This window comes from Bos indicus, chromosome 26 (assembly GCF_029378745.1).
Source record: "Bos indicus isolate NIAB-ARS_2022 breed Sahiwal x Tharparkar chromosome 26, NIAB-ARS_B.indTharparkar_mat_pri_1.0, whole genome shotgun sequence".
Lineage (NCBI taxonomy): Eukaryota > Metazoa > Chordata > Mammalia > Artiodactyla > Bovidae > Bos > Bos indicus.
In genome coordinates, this window is record NC_091785.1 from 34,398,420 (window position 1) to 34,424,919 (window position 26,500).

The 26,500-nt window shown below is 41.8% G+C and overlaps 1 protein-coding gene across 14 annotated transcripts in view; it reads right to left on the minus strand.

The window, feature by feature from the left end:
• The window catches only part of ABLIM1 (actin binding LIM protein 1), a 328,672-nt gene that overhangs the window by 11,648 nt on the left and 290,524 nt on the right, over positions 1-26,500 (minus strand). For 3 of the 14 annotated variants that reach the window (XM_070780888.1, XM_070780887.1, XM_070780889.1), the window contains 9 exons: positions 25,522-25,677; positions 22,936-22,971; positions 20,444-20,573; positions 18,105-18,221; positions 9,077-9,181; positions 7,356-7,403; positions 3,933-4,079; positions 1,656-1,747; positions 325-436 (listed from right to left, as the gene is read on the minus strand). In XM_070780888.1, the coding sequence (XP_070636989.1) occupies positions 325-436; positions 1,656-1,747; positions 3,933-4,079; positions 7,356-7,403; positions 9,077-9,181; positions 18,105-18,221; positions 20,444-20,573; positions 22,936-22,971; positions 25,522-25,677 (943 nt within the window). The remainder of the gene's footprint in view (positions 1-324; positions 437-1,655; positions 1,748-3,932; positions 4,080-7,355; positions 7,404-9,076; positions 9,182-18,104; positions 18,222-20,443; positions 20,574-22,935; positions 22,972-25,521; positions 25,678-26,500) is intronic. The other 11 variants (XM_070780894.1, XM_070780890.1, XM_070780895.1 and 8 more) reach the window with 8 other exon arrangements.

The window sequence follows — 26,500 nt, forward strand, 5'->3', positions numbered from 1 at the left end:
GGGTTTGATCCCTGGTCAGGGAATTAAAATCCTGCATGTTGCAGAGTGTGGACAAAAACATTGAAAAAAAAAAAAAGAATTCTGTTCTCTGTAAGAACTTCCTTTTGGCCACTTTCCTCTGAGATGGATTCAGATGTATGTTCTAGAAGGTAGACTCAGCACAAGGAACCTGACCCCTCCTGGTTCGTGACACCCTCCAAGTGTTCCTCCCCAAAGGACTGTCATGCTTCCTTTGCTGGAGCAGCCCTGGAACAGTCAAGATAGGTTCCCCACAGGCAGGTGGCCGGCTCCCAGCTCAGGGAAGGCAGTGGGTCTGCTGCTCACCTGAGTTGATGGGGGAATCATAGCGACTGGCGGCCAGGGAGGCCCTCTCCCGGCTCTCCCTCTCCTTCTCCATCTCTTCTTTCAGGATCAACTGGCCAAGGCCCGAGTTGAGCTATTCATGGAGAAAAAAAAATGAAAGTGGAGCCTGCAGTCACTTTCAGGGAGATGCAGTTTCTTTTTAGTGGATCCTGCAAGAAGGTCCTGACTCTAAAGAGGCCTGAAGCATATTGTCCCCAAGCCTGGGGGTTCCCCCAAAAGTCAGCCAGGTTTTGGACCTTGAACCCCACTTGGCCTCTTCAATGTCAAAGCTTGGTTGTCCTCAGCCAGGCTCCACATCAGAAGAGTGTTCTCCTTTCTCTGCCCCCTCCCCTTACCCCCAAAGTGCCAGCAGGGAAACTCAAGAGGCAGTGTGCGAGGGTGTACCTATTTTTGACATGGGAAGGGAAGCTTAGGGATAGCAGCCTTTAAAAAGAAATTATACTGATTTGTTTAAAAAATAGGGGAAAAATAATGCATGCTCATTGTACAGAGTCTAGAAAAATCTGGAAGGAAAAAAGAACAGGCCATAATCCACCAGGGATAACCACTATTGCCATTTTGACCTACCCCATGCAATCTTTTTCTATGCACATAACATACAAAACGGGGATCACATAATACATGCAACTTTGTATCCCCATAAACTAGTATATGTGCTTTCCCCAGATGATTAAGTATCTTTGGAAAATAATCTTTGTTAGTAGGAGTTTACAATTTCTCAGCTCCCTCAACCCCCGGCTACAATTGACTACCCTTCCTTTGGTCTTCTGGGATGCTGCAGGCCTATGCTAGAGACAGAGGCTATCATGAGGGTGCTTTGGTGAGAGTCTACTTTATCTCTCTCTCCTGGCCCAGATACACACACAAGGTCCTATGAGTCCAAAGAAAGACTTGGAGAAATGCTCTGTTCCAAGGGAATTCCTTCAGCACAGCCTGCGTGAGGGAAGGAAGGTTTTGTACCGCCTTGAAGTACACTTGGGCTGTGCCTGGCCTTTTAGCATCCTTTCAACACAGGTACCATACCCACACGCCCCACACAGAGTCTCGCTCTCCTTGAAGAAGCCCTAATATTTATTCCATGCCCATTTGACCTCCAACCTCCTCATGCTCTCTTCCAGAACCCACTAAATGTTCTGCCTTAAAGTCACTACGTGCCCATCTCGTCTCTCCTACCTGACAGCAAGAGATCTGGGACTACCTCTTGCTCATCTTGGTGGCTCGCCCACAGTCGTCATTCCATAACAAGGATCCACAGAACCCAAGGCTTCAGCAAAGTCGTTTACGGGACAAACCTTCATTAATTGCTCCTCTTGAAGCTGCCGGCGTCTCAGAAGCTCTTCATCCTCTTCCTCTCGGCCACTAGATCTGCGTCTCGTGTCAGCTCCTAGTTCCACAGCAAACACAACTTCTCACGTTAGCCCCAGGGAAGGGGGGTTGGGTCTCAAGGGATTAGAGCAACTGTGCTCAACTCGTCAGGTGAGCAAAGTCAGCAGTGGTCGTCAGCATTCGTGAACAACACAAGAGAAAAAAAAAAAAAAAAAAGCCTGCCACCAATTCAGCATCCCTGCCTGGCTGCTTGAGACAGGGAGCCCTATTTGACAAGCCAGTGCATTGTGTGATTCAGTAAGGTGCAAATTTTGGCCTGGAACAAATCTGATCTGCTCACTTAGAACCTGGATTGCGATTATGATTGGGTCTATGTCATCCCATGGGCCACTGGCCAGAGTGTCCATAATAGGTGGGAGGGACATGGATAGTTATTATTTTGATGTCCCTGGGGTCAGTGTTCAAACACAGAGGAATCCAAATTCATCTAGCTATCATCAAATAGGTAAGATAGTCACTTTCTTGTGAGGAGTTTGAAAATCTTATAGTTTTCCCTTTTTCTGAATATTTAGATTTGTCACCACACTATCACCCTGCCCTCTACTTTCAATAAATTTATTAAAAAGCATGCTTTATTTTTTCTTTTAAGGGATGGGTCTCTAATGTTTCCTTGTCTTCCGTCTCTTAGAAAATGGTCCAAAAAAGTTTTATAAGAATGGATCCATAAAAAGGGTTACTGCAGCTATGAAGTTACTTATTTCAGTATAATATAGCAGATAATGTACAAATTTTAAGCTTCCTGGAAAGAAGGAGCTGGGGTAGAAAGGAGGAATCTGTCTGAATGGTTGGAAAAGTAAGATAATTACTGTTTTCCTATGTTGCCTGGATTAATCTGGCTGTGGGAGGAAACAGGAAAGCTTGCTAATCTAATCAAAATAAACTTTAATAGTTTCAGTCTTCATCATTTTGATTAATGGACCAGAAGTTTTCTTCATTTTGGAAACCCAAAGAGCTTTAAACTATTTACTGTTGACAGTTGATAACAATAAAATGTTAATTCTTCCCCAAAGTTTAGCTGTTTAATGTCCCCACTAAGCAACATGACTGAACCAGGAATCTCAGTTAGCCCTAAGAACTGCCTGAAGGATGTGGACTAGCAGAAAAAAGCTGATGATCGTTTTAGTTTTTAAATGGCAATGTGAATTTTCTCACTTTAATCTACACTAGGAAAAGTCTGTAAGAACTAGCAATAGAGACACCTTAAGCCAACATAATGTATAAAATACATGTAAATAATGAACCAAGGAGGTAGATTTTTCCTTCAACCATTTCTGTAACTATCAATTGCTTTAAAGTCCACTTATATTGCTTGTAAAAGTTATTCTAAAAATAACTTGATAACAAAATAGGATGAAGAAAATTTGGGAGTTTTGGAAAATTGAAGGCCTTTAGGTTGTCAACAGAAATATGATAATACAGTCATATCTTCGTAAAGCTGACTCACTAAATTTTCAGTAGCAGCTTATGAGTTTGCCGACAGCATTTTTTAGGGTCAAGTGATGTAACTAATGACAAAACAGTAAAGACAGAGACACAACTCTAAAGCATAAATGTGCGGTTCAAAGCAAAGAATGAAACAGCTCAAATGTGACATTAGCACAGAAGTCATGGAAATGACAGATGTGAAATCATGTAACTTTGCACGAGCAATATTCCAGAACACCTGCTACTTCGTAACAGCCCTTCTTAGTAATGGAGAACGTGATCAGGCAAGAAAAATGAAAGTGCTTCAGTGTTACGACTGGTTGTTAAGAACTTTAATTACAACCCAGAAATCATCTAAAACAAATTTAATTCAAAGAAGTCATGCTTCTGTGGACACTCAGTAAATTCACTCACTATAACTATAGAGAATAAAGTTCAAGGCAGGAGGCTTTGATTCAGCTACATTCAAAAGAGTTACTGATTTTACAACAACCACTGAGAGTCCACACAAAACACCTGTTTTAGACCAGTTCTGCCCCTTGTTGGGTTTGGTTAGCGTAAGGCTCTGGTGGTTGGGTTTTTGTAACTTGGAAGTATTCTGCACACATCTTAATACTACATTAGTTCTTTTCCCTCTTCTACCTCTTGGTCATACTTTTCTTAGAATCTTTACACATTTCCCTGCATACTTTTTAAGCATTTCATTTTGAAATCGCCTAGCAATCCGTCCATTTGGCTTAGCTGCAACAGCGGCATACCTACGGCGGCAAGTGAGGGGGGACCAGGCCAGTGGTCCGTCTCAATCTTTGGAATCTCGCTGGGGTCTGGAGCCTGGGCTGCTGGGAACTTGGAAAACTTGATGATGTCTTCCGAAGATTTGCTCTGGGCTGCCAAGGCAGCTGCATCTGGATGGGAATCAGGGGCAGCTTAGCTCTCGGTCTGCAAGGCCACAGTGGTACAACTCTCTGACATCGCTTTCTTGTGCTCTGGCCAAAGTGTCAACTCCAGATAGCTGCTTATCACCATTATCAATCACCCAGTCACTAACAGTGCCTGGGTGACAACTCATCTTCTTTGTGTTCTGCCAGAAGCAAAGCTTCACTCCACATCTATTCTACATCTGAAAAAACCTTGTTCTAGAGCTGTGCTGTCCAATACTAGCTTGAGCTACGTGTGGCTATTTACATTTAAATTAATGCAATTAAATAAACCAAAATGATTAATAAAATTAAAATTCAGTTCCTCAGCTACACTAGCCACATTTTATGTGATCAACCTGTGATTAGCGGCCACTGTATTGGACGGCATAATTAAAGAACATTTCCCACCATCACAGAACGTTCCATTGGACAGTACTCTTCTACAGCAATTAGAAACTTGAATTAGTAATTTGAAATTAAAGAGGTAAGTAAAATGCATGACACTGTCATTTGACTGTAGGTGTTAATTGTAAGAGAGTTGGTTTTGGATCTTTGTGGCTTCTTAGCCATAAAAAAATTGATCCGGTTCATTTTAATCCTTGCATATTATATATGTGTCCTTGAGTACCAGGTGAAATGGCAGCAGGAAAGTTCACTATCAGTTTGCAGGAATTAGCCTTGAGACTTAGGTTTGCCGTATCCATTTGGTCATTCTGTTCAAGGGTCTGCATATACAAGTGAGTCATCCAACTTTAAAACAACAAAATCGGACTAGGAGCACCATTGGTTCACAGTGTGCTTAATGGCTGTGCTTACAGGAGGGGTCACTGGCTTAGAGCCCCAAATGTAATTACAGAAACAAGCCAGGCTAAATGGTCAGACTCTGACTCTGGCTAATTTTGCAAACTGATCTGGGATGTTACTAAACATTTCTAAATGTATTAATAATATGTATTTATATACCATAGATACAACTTGGCCCCCTCCAGGAGCTTGCTGCTGCTACTGCTAAGTCGCTTCAGTCGTGTCCGACTCTGTGTGACCCCATAGACAGCAGCCCACCAGGCTCCCCCTATCCCTGGGATTCTCCAGGCAAGAACACTGGAGTGGGTTGCCATTTCCTTCTCCAATGCATGAAAGTGAAAAGTGAAAGTGAAGTCTCTCAGTCATGTCCGGCTCTTAGCGATCCCATGGACTGCAGCCTACCAGGCTCCTCTGCCCATGGGATTTTCCAGGCAAGAGTACTGGAGTGGGTTGCCATTACCTTCTCCGAAGGTTTTTAAATCTGGAAGTAACTTTTTGAATTTTCAGCTCCAATTGCTCATTTTTAAAGTAATCTCTGAGTCTCATTTTGGTTAAGTAACTTGATCGAGGTTGCCATATATTAAAAAGGGGTAAATTCTCAGTTAGAGATGGAACAGTGTTTTTCTTAATCTCTAATCTTATGAGGAAAAAAGATAAAATCAGCTTGGAAAACACTGCCTTGTATATCCTCTTCTTAAAGAAGGATAATAGGTGTTAGCGTGTTAAAGAATGAGAAGTGTGACTTTATTTAAATCTAGCATTTTCGAAACGCACAGAGCACAGACATCAGCTTTTGGTATGGTATGACATCTTTTTCTATCACACAGAACTGCTCTCTTGCAGAAAGTCCTTTGGATGTACCCCTCTGCTTGTGTTACTCTTAATTCCGATAGACTGATAGAAAGTAAAGCATAAAGTCAATGTCACAAAAAGAAGTCAATTCCTTCCAAATAAATAACCTAACATTATCCAATCTCTTTAAATCTTATTTGATTATTTTTGTCTGGAGAGGCAGGATCTTAGAGATTTTAGTATTTAAAGAAAAAGTCTCTAAATAAATAAAGTTTCTGATAAATCAAACTGGGAATCTTATTCTTAAATTAAAAAAAAAAAAAAGCCAGACTTCAAACAGTACTTACGCATTAGAATTGGTGGTCAGTAAACATTCACATGTTAATGAGTGGGTGAGAAGACATTAAACCATAAAAAAGCAAACAAAAACAATGTTAACAAACTTAAAAAAGCAAGCACAAGGTGTAAACTCCTAAAAAAGAAAAACACAGATGAAGGAAAAAAAAAAAACCTAGTCCTGGAGTCATTACAATACCTATTTTCTCTTTTTTCCCCTATAATGCTGCCCCGAATTTTTTTTCCTCTTTGCATTTCAACTTTATTTGCTTTTCATGTCATCCTAAGCCTTCAGGATACATTAACGTCAACTGGATTCTAAAGGCAGCCTTCAAATTTCCAGGCACAATTTGGGTACAATTTTCTGAAATCACCCAAAGTCTTGGCTTTCTACCTATTCATGAAGATTTACAGCATCGGAATCCACAGAGACCTAAAAATGGTCGAGGGAATAGTGACTTGCAAAGGGTAATACTATTTCCTGGGTTTAAAAATTCTATATTCCCAGAAAAGGAAAACACAGTTCTAGATCCACGTTAGTGGTTCTTAGTTTGCAAGAATTTCAGAGACAAGCTGGCCTCATGCACTGGCTTTTGCAGACGAGGAGACTGAGGGACAGAAATTTCATCTGTGATATCTCAGAATGGTTTACATGACAAGCTGGGACCAAGGCCAGGGCCTGTGTCTCAGCGTGAGGCTGGTCCACTCTACCACAGGGCGCAGACGTCTGCATGCCCCATCAGAAACTGGGGAACTGGACAGTCAGGCTGATGGGGGTTTGGTCAAATTAATTAATTCATTTTCTCTTTTTTTTTTTTTTTCAGCTGTGAAGCTTGTGGGATCTTAGTTCCCTGACCAGGGATTGGGGATTGAGTCCATGCCCCCTGGAGCAGAAGTGTGGAATCCTAACCACTGGAACACCAGGGAGTTCCCTTGGTCAAATGAATTTTTTACATAGCTAGTGTTCACTAGTTTTAATTAGTTAAACTGCAAGCTCATCAAAATTATCAGAGAGGTTGGTTAAGTTCTTTGATCCCCCCTCCCCCCAAAAAAGTCTTGTGAGGGTGTTTGTGAATGACTGTGTGACCATACTTCCCCTCCTGTATGAGTGAAATGATACATGTTGATGGGCTCAGAAAAAGGCTCGGTGTTTTCTATCTAGGAAAACCAACTTTACAGTATTTGCATCTTAGCAGATCGTAAAGGCATAACATGCTGGACACCCCAGTTTGATTCTCAAAAGCAACAGCAGATGAACGTTTCAGAGGACAGCAAAGAGTTGAGCCGACGTTGCTACTTAAAAGCTACATGGAGGAAAGTGGGTTTTACCATGCTGTTTGTAGATGGGTGGTTTTCGGTAAATGTTGATCCCTTGATCTGTGGAAATGAAAAGCAAAGGTGAGTGATTATGGGAACCTGTTCAGCGATGGGAAAAACAGATCAACCCAGAGGCAAACCGAACTGAAGACTCTTGAACAAAAATAACCCAGAAGGTTGACTTTTGTATTACAAAGATTGAGGTTACCAAAGAAGAAATTATAGAAATGAGTGAATTACTATAGACATGTGACATGGAATCCTTTGTAATACATCTTAGGATACAGAGAGATGTCACTCACTCATGAGCCATTTATTTCAAATACACACTTCAGTAAAAGTGGAGTTAAAACGGGGAGAAATGCAAGCAGCGGAGATACTGTGATGGTGAGGAAGACATAACCAGTTTGGGGAAAATCCCCAAATTGCTACTGTCTAGAAATTGAGCTCCCAGTAGCGACTAGCAGTTCAATTTACTTTTCAACTAATGAGTGGAGCAGTGGAAAGCGATGAAGTAAAATTAAGAGAACCTTCTTGTAAAACACAGAAACAGTTTTTACGTGCAAGGCTAATCTGATGTATTGACAAGATGTTGGACAAAATCCTAACGTGCAGAGGCCAAATTTAAAAAAAAAAGAAAAAGGAAAAGAGATGCCAAATATTATTCACATTTTTATACCGAACCCCATTTGATTATACAACCATTTCACTTCGACTGCAAATACTTGGGAGATTTCAAAAGGTTTCCCCAGAACCTTGGGTACTGGATTCTTGCGAAAAAGCCACAAATGTACAACACTGATTTTCAAGGTTTGATGAAACTTTTTCTTTTTTAAAAAGGCAGTCGTATCTCAGGGGTATGAATCCTATTGAACTTTGTTTATTAAGTTTTTAAGTTTATTAAGTTTTTCTCAAAAGAGAAAAAACTAATACGGATTCCAAATATGTATGCTAACATTAACATAACGGTCATTTATTAGACTACTTTCAGTAGCTAAAAGAAGCAAAACAATGTACTTGGGATGGAAAAATAATATCATGACCTCTGATGGCCAATCTTGCCTTCACACATTGAGCTGACCCGAAACATGAAGATATTGATATGGGTTCTGACTCTTCCAGTTCCTGGTGGCAAATTACTGTTTGCACCATGACACCAAAGCTTAGAATGCCAAGCCTAAATTGCAAGATCTCTCTGCGGGCTATGGAGGGTTAGTTAATTATACATTGCAGAAAGACCCTCCAAATGACTCAATTTTACAGCTCTCTGAAAAGCCCACAGAAAGAATCTCCACGCTGAAGACAAACAGATAAAATAAAAGTACTTTCAAGAACGCTGTGGTTCAATCTTTACAATGAGAAGATAACCAGATTGCCATCATGATAGTCAATGATAGTGAGCCACAGAGTGGTAGCTTAGAAGGTTCCAATATAAGGGTAAAATTAACATTTTAGTCACAACAAAATAAAGCGATTCAACCCTCCTTCCTTCACCTTCTGCCTCCCACCCTACTTTACAAATTTTAGAGAAAATGGAAACTTTCAATACGATCCTGGCATTTCCCATACACAGCTCCTGAAAGGCCCTCTAGGTCAGACACTGCAATTTAAGCGGTTATCAGCTGTGTGCATCTCAATGAACAGAGCGTGAGAGATGGAGACGAGACAGAAGCGACAAGGCTACATTCTACACCGTGACAGGACACCAAGACACGGACCGTGTCAGCTCCTACCTGGAACATGGAAATGTTTAGGGGCCTGAGCGTAAGTTGGAGTGAGAGGGCGGCTGTCTGGCCGGTAAGGGAGAGGGGAGTTCCGGCCGCTGGACGGCTCATTGCCTCCAATGAGAAGAATGGAGAGAACAAAATGAGAGAAGGGAGAGCAAGAAAGAAAACAAAGCAAGCATAATAAAAATTCAAAACAACAAACCGGAAGGAGGTTCATCAAAAAGGAGAAATCAAAGCAACAAACTCAATTCATCCATTTGGCTCACAAAGGTGACTGGAATAAGGTTGAATTTTTCCAAAAGAGAGACTCGAGTTCAAATGGAACTAGGTTAAAAGCAGCTAGCGGTCAGATGCATCATTCCAATGGCATGCGGTTGTGGCTGTGAGCTGGCAGCGAACTGATTAGATGGAAAGTACATTGAGGGGGATGGAGAGTCACTTGCTAATGATTTAGGGTCAGTATCAGATGGTTGCATCCCAAGCATGTAAAGGGGTGGGATATGCGAACGCAAATACAATCACTTCCAGGCATGATGGCAGAGGCTGGCAATCGGAATCTATTTCTTTGAAGGGGAGGGTGAGACTGGGAACCTGTGTAGTCACCCGGTCCTTTCCCTGAGCAGCACAAAGCACCTTTACTGCAGCCCACGTTTCTGTTGCCTCACTTTGAAATGTACATGATACAGTCAGATCCCGTTCTTCCAGGTACTTTGGGACCACTTTCCCCACCATTCTCTTAAAGACAAAGCTTCACCCAGTCTAACAGTTCAATCGGTAAGACATTTACTGAGCACCTACTGCGGCTGGGCAATTCAGCTGAAGCTAAGGAGGTGAATATGTAACGCCATACAGGTGCGCTGACTCAGGAGTGTATGAAAAATTCAAGGCACTCAGATGAAGGTGCCACTGATTTTTCAGAAAGGCTGTGGAAAGACGCTAGAATTGAGATGATCTCACTAGGTGGGTGGGTGGCTAGAGGGGTGAGAAGGGGCAGAATCTAGGGAGCTGGAACATCGTGGGGAAGGAAGGGCCTCGGAGCATGGGAGCAAGAGGACAGGCCCCTGCGGCTGGGCAGCACAGGGTTCTTGGAGGAGGAGGCTGGAAGGGGCTGCTGGGCGTGGCTGCAAAAGCCTAGAGACCCACTCCCGTAGCCCCCACCACTCTCTCTGATGAGAGCTGCAGGGGTGAACTGAGACTTGTGCAAAATCAGAAAGAGGTCAGCTGTTACCCTACTGTCTTCCTTCCACATGACTGAGCAAACATCCATCCCAAGAAAACACCAAAAAATGTAGGACTATCAAAAGTTAATGAACTAGTAACATAATTATCAAGTGTTAGTTGCTCAGTCGTGTCCTACTCGGTGACCTCAATAAACTGTAACCCACCAGGATCCTCTGTCCATGGGGATTCTCCAGGCAAGAATACTGGAGTGGATTGCCATTTCCTCCTCTAAGGGATCTTCCCAACTTAGGGACTGAACCCAGGTCACCCGTGTTGCAGGCAGATTCTTTACCATCTGAGCCACCAGGGAAGCCCCATAATTATTGGGTTGGCCAAAAGTTCATTTCGGTTTTTCCCATAATATTTTATGGAAAAACCCCAAAATGAACTTTTTGGCCAATACAACACTTTTATGATTGAGTTGTAAGGGTTCTTCACGTATTCTGGATACAAGTCTCTTATCAGATACACAATTTGCAAATGTTTTCTTCCACTTTGTGGTTGTTTTTTAGTTTCTTGATAGTGTCCTTTGAAGCACAAAAGTTTTAAATTTTGATGAAGTCCCATTTATCTATCAATTAAGGCTAACAATTTTAAGTAAATCACAGATCTTCAGAAAACAGAGCAGGAATAAATTTTTTTTTTTATCTTAAATTTTTAAGACTGAGATATAACTGACATATAACAGTATATTAGTTTTAGATGTACAAGAACCAATTTCTTCAAGTAAGTTAAACGGTTTTAAATCTAGCCAGCAACACATGAGCGATGTCAACTGCTGCAGTTTCAGAATAATATGTTTAATAGACTTTTTAGTTTTTCAAAATATGTAGTTTTAGATAACCAGAGTACAGATCTGTACCAAATGGGCAGTAAGATATTCCAAATGTGAGATCTGCATTTGTTACTCTCTCTAATTTAGATTCCAGGTTTTTGATTATCATGTTCTAAAACTTTTGCCCCCCCCCCGCTTTTTTCACCAAGAGTCTGTTTACCATCTAGTTCCCAGTATATTATAATGCTGTCTTTACTAAAGTCAGATATTAGCTTTTGAAAATTAGGAAGGTTCACCCCAAATTACCAATATAGTAAAAAGTTCATTTAAAGAAAATGTTATCTCATTTACTACCACTCTCCTACGGAGAAATAACCATGTCTGAAAAAAATGAGTATGGAAAACACAGGTAGAGACAAGCAATGGAAGGAAGGATACATACATTTAGTAGGAAATCTGGCTTCAAACCTGAGGCTGAATCAGAACTAGGTCTCTTTCATATTTGTGTGTTCAGCACAATGCCTGGCCAAGACTAAGCGCTGAATAAATGTCTGCGAATAATGACTGAAGTAGACCAACTACATAGTTCTATAGCAACGAATGACCTAATGTAGTGAGTACCACTCCAGGGTCAACCCCATCTGTCTGTCAATTAAAGGCAGCCAGATGCTAGGACACAACAACGGGATCACAATAGCATCTTTTTTTTTTTTTTTAATAGGTTTCCCTAGGGTTGATCCTCAATAACCCCAACTGAATTGTGCCACGTCAGAAGAATCCTTTACTCTTACACACATTAGAAATTACTCACAGGAATAATCCCTAACTGAAAGAATAATTCTTGTGGGCTCTTCTCAAAGGAAGATGTAGAGAGACTCAACTTCCTTGCTTTGAGTGTTTTTTTGAAGACTCTGCATATCTGAAACACTGATGCTACTGCTCTAAATCTACATTGCTCTCTGCCCTTAATCCTGCACCTCTAACCTTCCTGTACCTGTAGAACATCAAATTTTCTGGTGGATATGTTCTCACAGGTTTTGGTTATGATATCCAAACAGATGAAACTCGATTAAGTTTGTTCTGATAGTTAATAGCCAGAGTCATTCACACACAAAAACAGATGCATCTACAGGACATCAAGATTTAAAGTCATTAGAATTGGCATTTTGCCCATGAATTAAGTCTTTCTATTATTAAGATGCTCTGCTGGCAAACGGCAGGAGAAGCCCATAACTTCTATGGCTGACGGCTCTCAAAGTCTACGGGGTGTGTGTATGTGCTCAGTCATGTCGCTCTTTTGCAGCCCTTGGACTGTGGCTGACCAGGCTTCCCTGACCATGGAATTTTCCAGGCAAGAATACTGGAGTGAGTTGTTTTTTCCTTCTCCACAGGATCTTCTCGACCCAGGGATCAGACTCATGTCTCTTGCGTCTCCTGCATTGGCAGGTGGGTTCTTTACCACTGTGCCACCTGGGAAGCCCTCAAAAGTGATGGTTTGACTATCTAAATTCCCTGAATGTAGACAGCTGATGCTGTCTCCAGTTGGGCAGAGGTTTTTCTGGCAGCATATCTTCAGCAACCATTGCCCTTTCTAGTCGACAGAAAAAAAAAAACAAACACTACTATGTTGAAGTCTCTGTAAGTAGATTTAACTTTATAATCATTTAAAGCCTCCCATAATGACATCTTAACACACTAGGCAGACAGACACTCAGCAACACCGCCATCTAAGTGCTCCTGAACAATATGGTTTCTACATGTCACATGGCTTGTTGGGAATAAGGTCTTAGAATATATAACATTGCTAGGTACCAAATTCTTAGTCCTTAAAAGATGAAAGGCATTACAATGTTTGGCATTTTTAAAAGAAAGACATTCTCAAGATGAGGCCTTTTATAAATCAAACACTCTATCTGTAAGTGATAAAACATTTCACTCTCTCCTGAATGGAAATAAATGGTGAAGGCCCCCAAAGGTTATTTTTGTGTGCACTTCATTACTCAGGCATAAGGGATATATGCGGCATCAGATGAAATAATCATATATGGAGGGTATTATCATCAACATCAATCAGCCTGGAGTTAACGCTGTTTAAAAACAATAGTATATATATATATATATATCATATCATATATGATATGATATATATCATACTCAGCCATTTTGTTCTCTAAATAAGTCCTTATATTGGTTAAGTTGTTAGTGATGTTAGCTACTGGGATGAGGAGCTACCATGTATATAGATTTATATTTTCCTGGTCTTCACTTTTAGCTCTTTCCATGTCAGTTTAATGTGTCAATTTTTCAGTCCTTGAGAGATCATTCTTTGGCAGGATTCCCACCGTGCTTAACAAATTCAAATGCTCTGTCCCACTTTCTCTCTTCTTTCTGGAACACTGAGAGCCTCAGTGACAAATCCTAAGACAAGTCAATCTAAATGGCAATGCTTGTGTCTGCTGCGGGAGTCTGCTGGCCTACCACTTAGCTTCCGAACTCTAAGTGCTTATGTCCTAAAATATAAATGCCAAGGGGACCTTAAAAATTGGCAGCTTCTAGAATTTCATGACAGAATTTAAAGATTACTGGTTCTTGTCTAAAGCTTCAGGAAGTGTGAGGGTTTCCTTCAGCAAGTGTCAAATATATATTTGCATCATAGCAACTCATATCTATGGCAAAACAGGGAAGGTTCCTTTCAATGAGATTTAATATATGTAGCTCTCCTGTTTGCAAGCCTGATTCACAGACACAGAAAGTAATGTCTAATAGTATTTCAAAGAGAAAGGAAGAGAAACTCTGCAAACAGTATAAAGCCCAAGTGAAAGTGAAAGTCGCTCAGTAGTATCCGACTCTTTGCCACCCCATGAACTATACAGTCCATGGAATTCTCCAGGCCAGAATACTTGAGTGGGTAGCCTTTCCCTTTCCCAGGGGATCTTCCCAACTCAGGGATTAAACACAGGTCTCTAGCATTGCAGGCAGATTGTTTACCAGCTGAGCCACAAGGGAAGCCCACAAAGCCCCAGACAAAGTGAAAACAGTTTCTCCAAATAGGCAAGCACTTGTCCAGATGGCTCAACAAGGACATACTGATATAAAATGAAACTGCAAGGAAGGTCAGAGAACAGAAATAAAAACACAATGAGAAACAAGAAGGGCATTACAGAAAGTAGATGGGGAAGCCAATGAGAGAGAGAGACAGCTGGTGACGTTCATCTAGGCTCTACACCTATGCAGGCGTCCTTAGCTCAGTGGACCCTGGGGGCCTGGGCCACTTAAGTCTGAAATAAGGGCTAAGAATTAAACTAGGGCAGTGGAATGAGGGCTTATGGCTGCCAGAGTGGCACGAGGACTCCTGCTTGCAGCTACATCTTCCTGAGATGGACATCCTACCCTAGAGTCCTCAAGCGCCTTGGTTTGTATTTGTTTTAAAAACAATGTCCTGGAGATTACAGAACAAGCCCCAAGATACAGAGTGAATGTTCAAATGAAGAGCCATGGAAAACGCTGGGAGATTTTGCTCCTTTAAAGATATCTTAGATGTGTTTCTCCATGGTCATAAGTTCCTCTGTGCTGGAGAGGACTTCCATGTAGATACATGTGTTTCAGAATAAGAAAGATGTAATTCCTTAGAGAATCTGCATTTAGCTATTCAACTAGACTGAACTTTAAAGCAATATCTTTAATATACAAATTCTGCATGATTGGTTTTGCAGTATAGCAAAAAGCCTTTATAACTAAGCATATACTATTATGTACTTCATATTTTATATCTGAAATACATAAACTATTTCATCTGAACAAACTGTAGACATATACCCAGTTTAAAGAAAATGGGAAAGAGACTATCAGATATTTTTAAAGTATAAGTATGAGACAAGCCAAGGCTTTTTAGGATTTAAACCTATACTATTTGACTGTATACTTTGAATTCAGACTGAAAACAGAAAAGAATGCATATCTGTATTTTTAATAAAGCACCATTTAGGTACATTGAGGTACTGTAGTTTTAATAACTAGTTGGTGTTTCTATTGAAAAGCACACATTGTTAATTTTGTAATTTAAATGACTCGAATAACTATTTTAGCCTCCATAAGAATGAAATTTCAGCATGAAATTAAAAGATGCTTACTCCTTGGAAGAAAAGTTATGACTAACCTAGACAGCATATTAAAAAGCAGAGACATGACTTTGTCAACAAAGGTCCATCTAGTCAAGGCTATGGTTTTTCCACTGGTCATGTATGGATGTAAGAGTTGGACTATAAAGAAAGTGCCGAAGAGTGGATGCTTTTGAACTGTGGTGTTGGAGAAGACTCTTGAGAGTCCCTTGGACTGCAAAGAGATCCAACCAGTCCATCCTAAAGGAGATCAGTCCTGGGTGTTCATTGGAAGGACTGATGTTGAAGCTGAAACTCCAATACTTTGGCCACCTGATGCGAAGAGCTGACTCATTAGAAAAGACCCTGATGTTGGGAAAGATTGAGAGCAGGAGGAGAAGGGGATGACAGAGGATGAGATGGTTGGATGGCATTACCGACTCAATGGACGTGGGTTTGGGTGGACTCCGGGAGTTGGTGATGGACCTGGCGTGCTGCAGGTCATGGGGTCGCAAAGAGTCGGACACGACTGAGCGACTGAACTGAACTGAACCGGAGAATGAAAATTTCTAGTTAAAAAGGGATGGAAAGTAAAAATTTGCTTTAAAAATTATTCTTCAAGTATATTTATATTGAAACACATCCCTCTAATAGGAATGAAGGTTGAGAAGGCTTGGGGGTCTCTCTAGTCCTGGTGCTGCCACTTCTGAGCTGCGAGTCCTTGGCCGGGTCACTTAACCAGGGCCTCAGCTGTTCATCTACCCCTAAGCCTCCCGCCTGCTCCTTTAATCACAGGATACTGTGAGGAGTGATGTAACCGGAAGTGTTCAAAGAGCATCATGCTGAGAGGGAAATCACAGATGCACAGAGCGGAGTGCTCATTATGAGGAGGCGTGTGTGCTCATTCACGACCAACTCTTTGTGACCACATGGACTGTAGCCCACCAGGCTCCTCTGTCCATGGGATTCTTCAGGTGAGAATACTGGAATGGGTTGCCTTTTCCTTCTCCAAGGGATCTTCCTGACACAGGGATTGAACTCACGTCTCCTGCATTGGCAGGCAAATGTTTTACCACCGTGCCACCTAGGAAGCCCGCCTATAATACAAGTTGGCAAGGGCATTTCACCTTGCCAACTACAAACTGGCACTTGCCATCTACCTCTACAAGGATTAAACCATGAGCTGCTGCAGCTGCTGACCTTCAACACCCCCTGAAAGGAGCTCAGGGTGGAGAACAGGAATGAGGCCCTCTGTGCTCTGGGAAAAACTGGCACAAATAATCTGTCAAGAATTTTAGGAAGTGCTGTGACTGCTGAAAAAGACAGATGTCTTTGCTAAAGGCAAGTGGTGTGTGTCTTTAATAGGCATATCAGCAATGTTATTTTCACAGCCTAGAAAATGCAAAAAAATAGCATGCTCACAAAGTAACTGCTTACTGATAGGGGCAGGAAATTTATATTTTAGGACTCAACTGAGTTGGACTCAACTCAATTGATGCTTTTGAACTGTGGTATTGGAGAAGACTCTTGAGAGTCCCTTGGACTGCAAGGAGATCAAACCAGACAATCCTAAAGGAAATCAGTCCTGAGTATTCATTGGAAGGATTGATGCTGAAGCTCAAACTCCAATACTTTGGCCATCTGATGCAAAGAACTGACTCATTTGAAAAGACTCTGATGTTGAGAAAGATTGAAGGCAGGAGGAGAAGGGGACGACAGAGGATGAGATGGTTGGATGGCACCACCCGACTTGATGGACATGAGTTTGAGCAAGTTCCTGGAGCTGGTGATGACAGGGAAGCCTGGCGTGCTGCAGTCCATGGAGTTGCAGAGTTGGACATGACTGAGCAACTGAACTGAACTGACTAAAAAACTGAGTCCTAAAAATCCAGATGAGTAAAAAGGTTGGGTAGACTGCAAACAAAATTCAGTCAAAGAGCACAACGCTTAGGCTGTTCGAGAAAGTGTTAGTGATGTGAGATCTTGGAGCTCAGGGTTAGAATCCTTCAGGTCTGTCTTAAGACCCATGACAACATCTGTGCTTGCCTGCAACTCTCTCCTTCAGCTCTTGGGTTGGCCAGAAAATTTGTTTGGGTTTTTCTATAACCGTTTATGAAAAATCCAAATGGACTTTTTGGCTAACTCAATATTCTCTTCAGTTACTTTGGTTCAAATCAAGGCTATGGAAGAAGTCAGCATTCTCTTGGGAGCTCCGACATATTTTAAATTATGGCCCCTTGGTGATCCCTCTGTGGCTCCTGGCTCCCCCACCAAGTAAGGAGAACTGAGAACTCCGATTGAGGACTGCTACCGAAGCACGATGAGAACAATGGGAGCAACACAGAGGGAAGGGCAGAGATGGGCAGGAACAGAAAACGGAAGGCAAAGCCCCTCTTCTCCATCATGCAGACCTCAGGACAAGTCAAAGGAAGATCACCCTAAGAGTTGGCTCAAGGAGAGAAATTTCAGTTACATGGGCCTAGGTCTTTCGTACTGTCCAAACATCTTAGTGGTTACGTGGCTTATCATCATGAAGACAACTTTGGAATCCTTGTTCTGAATACCGTTGGGGTTTTGCTGAGCCATATCACATATCAAAAACAGGAAAATTCCCCAGATATATATTATATTTTGCTTCTAACACAGAGAAAAGCAAAATGATAATATATATTTTTTCCTAAGCAGGAGAGAAGCAATCTTAAGGTCTCCAAAGTACTTCCTGTTACTTCGTCTAGAGCCCTTAGAAATGACATATTTCTCCCAAGGAGAGATGCTATGCCAGTTCTAAGACACGGCCGGGTGTGAAGTCATGACGCACGCAGGCATGCTGAGAGGTCCAAAGCTGGGGGCTGACTCTTGGAGATACACCTTATTAGCCTTCCCAGGGCGCTAATAAATCTCCGCTTTGCAGGGTGCTGCCTGGAGAAGCCTGCCTCCTTACCTTTCACATGGGGAAGGAAGTGGTGTCGGAATGGGGAGTTGGGGCGGGAGTCGCTGTGGGCGGAGCTGAGGCTGCTGGTGCGCAGGAAGGACCTCTGCACACCAGGAGACAGCAGCTCTGTGCAGCAAGGACCGGGGGCAGGGCAGGGTGGAGACAGAAAAGAAGAGCAGAAATTAACACAGGAGCAGGGACGCTGCCATCGTTCCAAGGGAGGGAAAAGGGAAAAAAAAACAAAATAAAGAACATTAATCAGGAGTCTGAAAACGGAGGAAGGAAAAGGGGTTAAGAAGGCGCCTGCGAGGGGTTAGGCACAGTGGGGAGAGTCTGCCAACGGGTCCAGGTCAGTCCAGAGTCACTCTCCAAGGATAAATGGCTTTAGTGGGAGGGAACGGCCACCAGGACATTCTGGCAGGATGACACCCGCGACCACTGAGTCGGGACCAGGCTTGCCACTTAGATTCAACCACGGCTGTTTTAAAAAAGGCACCTAACAAAACAGAATCCTCTAACATGTATGTTTAAAAGTTTCAAGAACCTTGCAAAAAAACTATTGGGCTGGCCAAAAAAGTTCATTTGGGTTTTACATTAAGATGACAAACTCAAATGAACTTTTTGGCTAACCCAATACCAATATGTCAGGGTCAGATTCTCTTTTTTTTCTGTTTAAGTGTAAACTTCTCCTACTAGAAGTTTAATTTTACTTTGTCCTTGTCTGTGTCCCCTAGGTGGCAAAGAGCTGCCTATGATGCTGAGAACTGGGCAGTGGAGGCACTGATGAGCTGGAAACTTAGTTACGGACCTTTAAGCCAAACCAGACCGAGGGACGTGCATGACTCTCTGGCATCTAGAACTTACGGACTGGACACTTCAAGGTGCTCTGTGTTGACCATGACTGTGCTAGCAGAGCCCCCACCTTGAAAAAATAATCTTAATAACTGGCATCACACAGGTCCATAACGTATCATGGAAGGGGAGGAGAAGTGCTTAGGATGCACAAATTGTTCTGAAGCTTCTTGGAATCAGAACTATGATGGGAACACAGGAACACTTTCTACTGCCCCATGAGGACATGGCCTTTTTGGGAAACCAAGTCGCTCACTGACCACTCCCTGGCTATCCAGTGGTCTCTCGGACAGTTTCCCGGCAACCCCATGTCATTCTGACAAGGTCATGGCTGCAGCCTCAGTGACCTTAGGGGTATGCCCACACATAGGTATGGTGGTATAAAGGATTTCTCATCATCCAGGCAGATAAGGGCTTAAATCCAAACCCAGGAATAAAATGGATATACATGTATATGACAAATGAATTCCTTTCCTGAAAATTTTCCTTTAATGGTATTTAACAAATACTGAGTAAATGTTTAGGAGCCTAGAGAAAACTATATATTATTGAAGGATCTAAGAGTAAAAATTTAATCCTCTACAAGCACTAAATTTCTGGCTTTAAAGAGAAGATTGCAGCCTTTTTACATTCAGTTCATCCCTTTGGTTTTATTTTATAAAATAAGTTCCCATATGAATGGGCTTATGAGCCTACACAAAAGCAAGAGGCTTAAAATGAAGTCTTTGTAGACATGCATCATCACCAAGTTTGTTTAGAAAGCCAAAATCTTCCTTGGTGAATGTATTTCTTCTGTGGATTTATTCATCTGTCTTCTGTGATAAGATTCTTCTTTTTGTACCCCACATAGGAGACACCCTCTAATATGAAAAAGGACCACATTTTGCAGAGATAAAGGTCGAATGAAGATCATTACTCTTAATAGTCTCCATCATAGCTCGTCTCCAGTGCTTATATGTTTTCCAAGTCTGATTCAAACTTTTAGGTAGGAAGGCACCTTAAAATTGACCAAATACAGCCTGTGCTTACATATGAGACTTCCTTCTAGTGGGTTCTTAACCAAGCACCCACAGTAATACCATGTGCCTGGATGGGGGAACATAACAAACCCATCCATAAATGACTGACACTGGATTTTAGATGATGCTGGTAAGCCTAAAAGGCACATCACCATATTTTCTTTCAGAGATCTCCATTTTAAGTCTCAACGTGCTAAGATTATCTTCAAGTCTTAAAAAAATAAATTCCTTTACTTTTTGTTGTCCGCTGTCAAAATGTAACAATTCAGTAAATCATAATAATCATAAAATGTGTCTTAAGAAAAGAAATAACACAAACTTTAATGGGATAGGAGTTTTTGATTTTTTTTCCTGGGAGAAGGGAAGGTAGATTCGGCAGGCAGTCAGATTTTTAATACACTACTGGTGGTGGGGAAAACAATCACACAGAAACACAGAGGGTTATCCGGAGTGAATCCAGGGAACAGGCGCCCTTACCAGGTCTGTGAAAATGCTGAGGAGAGCGGGATGTGGTTGGAGTGTAGCTGTGGCGGCTGTACACTGGGGAGTTGATGGAGCCCTGGCTTGTGGACCGGTGGATCATCCGGTCCCGCCCATCCTGGTACCCCTGGAAGAAAGTGTGAGACGGTGGGCGCACGACACACGGTCAGGCTGTTGTCAGGCTCAAGTGAAGTCAAGCTGCACCCAAGTCCCCCAGGAACTATCCCGTCGACCCGCTGCTGTATACATTTTAGGGGCACGTTCCTTAAGCAGGTACGCAAACGAACACTCCAGGGGTGACGCCTTTTGTTCAAAACCTGTAGTCCTTGCCTTTACCAAGATTTTAAGATGTTAAAGTGATAAACTCCAGTGTTGACAGAGGTCTGGGAAAAGAGGGAATAATCCAACGACCATCTTTATATGATGCTTTTCAGTTTTACAAAGTGCGTTCGCATAGGTTGTATCATTAGACCTGCATCAGAAGGAAGGTAGAACATGTGGTGCTCCCTCCCTTCTCCATAAATGCAGGATGTTCCAGAAGGTTCCAGGCAGCTGAGACCTGTGGGCAGGTGTGTAGCTCGTACAGTGGAACCTGTTTCAGAAACAGCCTCCTGACTCTAATCTCACCCCTGGATCCAACCACCTACTCATACCATCTATGCATGTTGATCTGGGGACATTCTAAGTTGATTTTCCCGGAGAATAAGCTTGTGGTGGCCTCAAATCCAATAATTCTATCTCTAAGAGGCAAACCTAAAAATACTTTTTAAAATGATCTTTAAATGGAAAAATTTCCTCAGATATTTATAATGTCACCATTTATAAAGACAAAGTTTTGTATTATGTGTTCAACAAATGGGGGGCACACTTAAGCTATGGCATATCAATTTAATGGAATACAGTAGCATCACACCATGTCCAAATCTAAAGAATACTGTAGGTATAAAGTTCAAACAAAAAATCATACACACAACCATAACTTAAAACTGTAAAAGAATTAGACGAGTATAGGGAATGTTTTACACTTTAGGAGTTTGCTGTCCTATGAAGTTTTTACTAGCACAATAAAAATAAAAGTTTGAAAAAATGCACAAAAATGATTTAAATTAAAATCTCAATTACCATGGGTATGTGAAATGCAAGAGCAAGAGGCAAAAAAGCTTTGGTTTGATCCTAGTTGGCTCTAACAATAAATTGAAACAACAACAAAACAAAATTCCTGCAATAGTGTGTCTCAGTCTTGCAAGTGGTCAATTATAGAATGACTGCTTCATAATTTCAGTCATAAATGCCCATAGAAATTATTCATAGCGCTCAGTATAAACCATCACAATACTACAGAGATAGTACCATCTCAAATTACAGTGATTACCTAAGGTCAGTCCAGTTCTATATAGACTATCCAGAAAGTTACTTGACTTTAAGACAAGACTACTGATTTTATTTATTATTATTATTATTCGTAGATGGGGATAGACCCAACCCCTGAGGAGTTTGCTCACTGGATGCATAAAGAAATGCAGAATAATAAGAAGCATGCTGGAACAAACAATCCCTTTGTTATTATCTGTAACAGCTTACGTGAAAGAAAGTGCTAGGCTGGACCTGGGTGCTGGAGCATGCTCAGATTTGAGTGGGTCTGAGCTTAGGCTGCTAGTTTCAAAACTACCCTCCAAGAGAAAAATTACACAGGAACAACAGGAAGTACTTCTAAGGCTTCTGGTCACCATGTAGGTAAGTCAATGTGGATGAGGGCAAAACCAAGAATTTCTGGGACCAGGGCTATAGAGTGAAGGTGTTGTTCCATTTTGTAAATCAATATCACCGCCTTCCTGAAGAAAGTTTAAGAAAATGGGTTGGGAGTATAAATCATTTGGGAGCTGTGTCTTTGGTGTTGGATGCTACAGAAGGGAAGAGTATGTTTGGGTTGACACGGGACCCATAGCTTACTATAGAACAATCACTGACTGCTCTATGTGATCCAGACACGCAGGAGGTTATTCCCAAGGGAACAGACAGGCTGGTGGACTTGATAAAAGCCACTATACGGTCTGTCTACCCTGAGAAGGGAGACAAGACTATTGATTTTAGACTAAGAGGGCTGGTCTTCCATGAAGATGGCTCTGCTGATAGAAACACCATGGCCACGGTTGGCCATTTCAGATAATCTAGTAGGTTGGGAATCAGATCAATTAATTATGGTTGATGAGAAAGAGCCCAACATAGGGACAAATGGCTCTACTCCCTGCAAACACTTTCCTACTATTCAGAGGTGCAATGTACAACTGGTTTTATTTCCTTGTCTCCATTTAAAAAGAAATGTGCTTCTGTGTCTTAGAGACATATCTTACACTAAGGAGTCCTACATTCATCATAATCTCGTGCAGTTTTTCTGTTCATTTATTGTCCTTTTGCAAAAATGTGAGTCTAGGAAAGGTCCAAGAAATTCTCCAATTCCACCCATTTAAATTTTCAAAAATGGCACTTACTTCCGCTGATGGAGTAGGAGACAGAGTCCTTGGAGACTGGAAGAATAAAAGAGAAAGTCACAATGTTAACTCGCTTTAATTAGAGTTGCTTATCAGAATCATCTGGAAACACTATTCAAACCACACATGCCAACACCCTTGCCTGTCCTCCACCTTCTGATTTAGAAGATGAGAGTGGGGCTCAGACAGGTACACAATGACAAAGCCCTTGGGGGGCTGGGGCGCACGTGTCTGCCTGATGACCATGGGTTTTGACAAATATGCTGTAATGCTTTTAGGTAATTAAGTTAGAGAAATTGGAACTATTTCCTGTCTATATTCATGGTTTACCACCATGAGTTACAGTGTCTACTGAAACAGAATTTGGTAAGCACAGTTGCTGACTAAGTTATAACCACAGTAATTAATCATGTAATATGTTATGGTGACCGCCTCGGTGGCATCTTCCCCAGGAGGCCTTGTCGACCTCATCACCATTCACCTTCTGGCTTCCATCTTTCTAGGATTCCTCGAGGCCGTCAGCCGACCAAGCCCTCTCCCACCTCAGGGCCTTTGCACGTGCTGTGTCCTCTGCCAGCAGTGCTTTCCACTCAGACACCCGCAGGGCGCACTCCCCATCTTCAGTGAGGCCTCTGCTCAAATGCATTACCACCCAGTCCCTTCTGTGATCCTCCCAGTTAAAGCAGCAACCCAGCACCCCCAACCCCCGTGTACTTTCTCCTTATTCTGCTTCATTTTCCGTCACCCTGTAATATCATGTTCTGTGTCTGTCTATTCTATGTCTCCCTTTCCACTGCAAGCTCCATGAGGGCAAGAAATCCATTCATTTACAACTAAGTGTTCCCAGCGACTGGAGCAGCTCCTGGCACATAGTAGGTACCCAATGAATATTTCCTAAATGAATGAATGAAATGTTCACAATTAAAAATGCAAAAAAGCTTTCAAATAGAAATGAAATGCAAACGAAGTGTTCTGAAGAACACGGCCAGTGGCGGATTTCTCAGTTTCAGAATCTGCCCTTCTTTTCCAAGTGTACAAGAAGTCGCTGGCCGTCTGTACTCCAGACTTCCTCGAGCCCCGTGGTCTGTCTGATCTGCTTTCTGGAGGCACAGATGGCTACACAGAACTTCAAGCTTACTTCTCCATTGTTTCTAAAACGGCAGTATATGGATTCTATGGAAGTGCTAATGATCAAAAGGATAACGAAACAGCTTGTAAACTTGTCTAAGCTGCAAGCTTCATGGGTTGGAGACGAGTTCATGAACACATCTGATTTCTGACTGGAGGGTATCCACCTAGTCCAGACTCTGTGCTCAGAGAAACCTGTAGGCCATCATTCTAGGCTACTGTTGAGTGCTTATGTGCCAGAATCTAAATACTTCACTTAATCCTTACAGAAAACCCCTACGGTAGGTGTCCCTATTATCTTGAGTTTACAGATAAGGAGATGGAAATATGCAATTTTTCCAAAGTCATATGGAGAGTAAATATCAGAGTCTGGTTCCAAACACAGAAATGTTCCCTTCAAAGCTCAAACATCTGGGCCCATAACACCATAAAGCCCATAACACCATAAAGCAACTCGCCTCCCCTTGCTTGTATGGCTTGAACATTAGGCAATTCTCATTCACTCTCTGTAGGACCAGCTTCTATGTACTCTGTTCAGGAACCTTCCTTTGCCCCTTATCCTCTGTGAAACTCTGCCCGGCAAAGGCAACTGAATCACCCAAGCCAAAGATCAATCAACCTGCACTTCAAAGGCTGCAGATGCAGTTACAGCTATGTGACCACTAGGTGACACTACATGTAAACGGACACCACTGCCCACCCAAGGGATCATTTCAACCAGGAGCTATGCTCTGAAACACAAACCCAGATTGGAAAAATAAAAAAAATTAAAGATATATATATATATATATGTAAATATATACGCACATATGTAGGTATATACATAGATTTTGTCATTATCTGCTTTACAAAGAAGTTAGGATTATAAAGAGTGTCTCACGGTCAAAGTCACATAACTAATGAGTGGAGTCCCTGGGTTAAGCCCAGGTAACTCGATTCCAGAAGCCCATCTCATACCACTTTGCTGTACTGTGGCCCTACGCATTTTTTTCTTTGCATATGCTAATTATCTTACGATGCTGGAAGACACAGTTGTCAAAATTTAGGGGGTGTGCTCTCTCTCCTCACAATCCCCATGAATATATTTCAACTCGCCCCAAGGCTACCCCCTCGCCCCAGAGGACCCTTGCCCCGATCCCCTCTGCTCACAGACTCTCCCCAGTTTGGGCTCCCTTCCCAGCAAGTCAGCTCCTCTACCCTCCAGCTTGGTCCTGATACTCACTCCTCCTGCCCTGTTGTTTCCTTTGGTTGGTCTGCTTCCCCACCTCTCCACACCTCCCACGGGGAGGGGAGGGTGCAATAGGCTTCTGACTACCTCAACGCACCTGCTACAGAAGCCTGCGAACAGCGAGCAATGAGAAGGACTCTCTGACTTATCTTGACTCCAATCAGTAGTTTTTATACAGGTGGCAAAAGAGAAAGAAGTTGTGCCGTTCACGACTTCTGGGAATTTATTACCTCTCCCAGGCTCTGCCTCTCCTGCTTGTCATCATAGCCCGAAGAGTAGAAAGGCTCATAGGTAATAAGATCTGGACGTTCAATGTCGTAAATCGCCTTGACCTTGGGAATGGCTGCTAAATCCTTGTAATCCAGGATTTCATTATCCACTTTTGCCTGCCAAAGTTAAACAGAAAGAAAGATCATTCTGCCATCTTATCTCTGGGGAACTGTGGTTAGTGCATCTCATGTCTTATTTAAGAGTGAAAATCTTAAAAACAAACAAATCCCCAAATACTTTGCTTAGCATGGTCACACTGTTTATAAAGTTGCCTGTTTAAGACTCACAGACATGGAGCACAGAACTGTGATTGCCTAGAGGGAGGGAGATTGGGGTGGGAAGAACTAGGAGTTTGAGACTAACAGATGCAAAATTTCTTATGTAGAACGGATAAACAAGAAGGTCTGACTGTACAGTATAGGAAACTATATTCAATATCCTGTGAAATAATGGCAAAGAATATGAAAAGTAATATGTGTACATATGTATAACTAAATTATTTTACTATACATTAGAAATAGATACATTGTACATCAACTATATGTTAATAAAATAAATTTAAAAAATAAAGTTGCCAATTTATACCAGATATTCATATTTTCAAAAAAAGTCACCAAAAGCTTGGGGAAAAGTCTAAGTAGAATTCATCAAATAGAGAAGAATGCAAACCTTCAGGATTTCCTAAATTTATGACACAGAAGGGAAAGCTCAAACAGATGGTCAAAAAATCCTCCCAGATGGCTAAAAACAAGAACTGCATATTTAATAAACTAAATATTTAAAGACCTTTGTGGCAGAATTTAAGGACACTCAGTACTGGAATTATAAAACATATAATTAATCTCCAAATATCTATATGCAAGTTAGGTGCAATAATTTTTCAAGTCCTGTATCACATTACTGCATTTTATAGGGTTCTCTACTCAATCACTCTATACT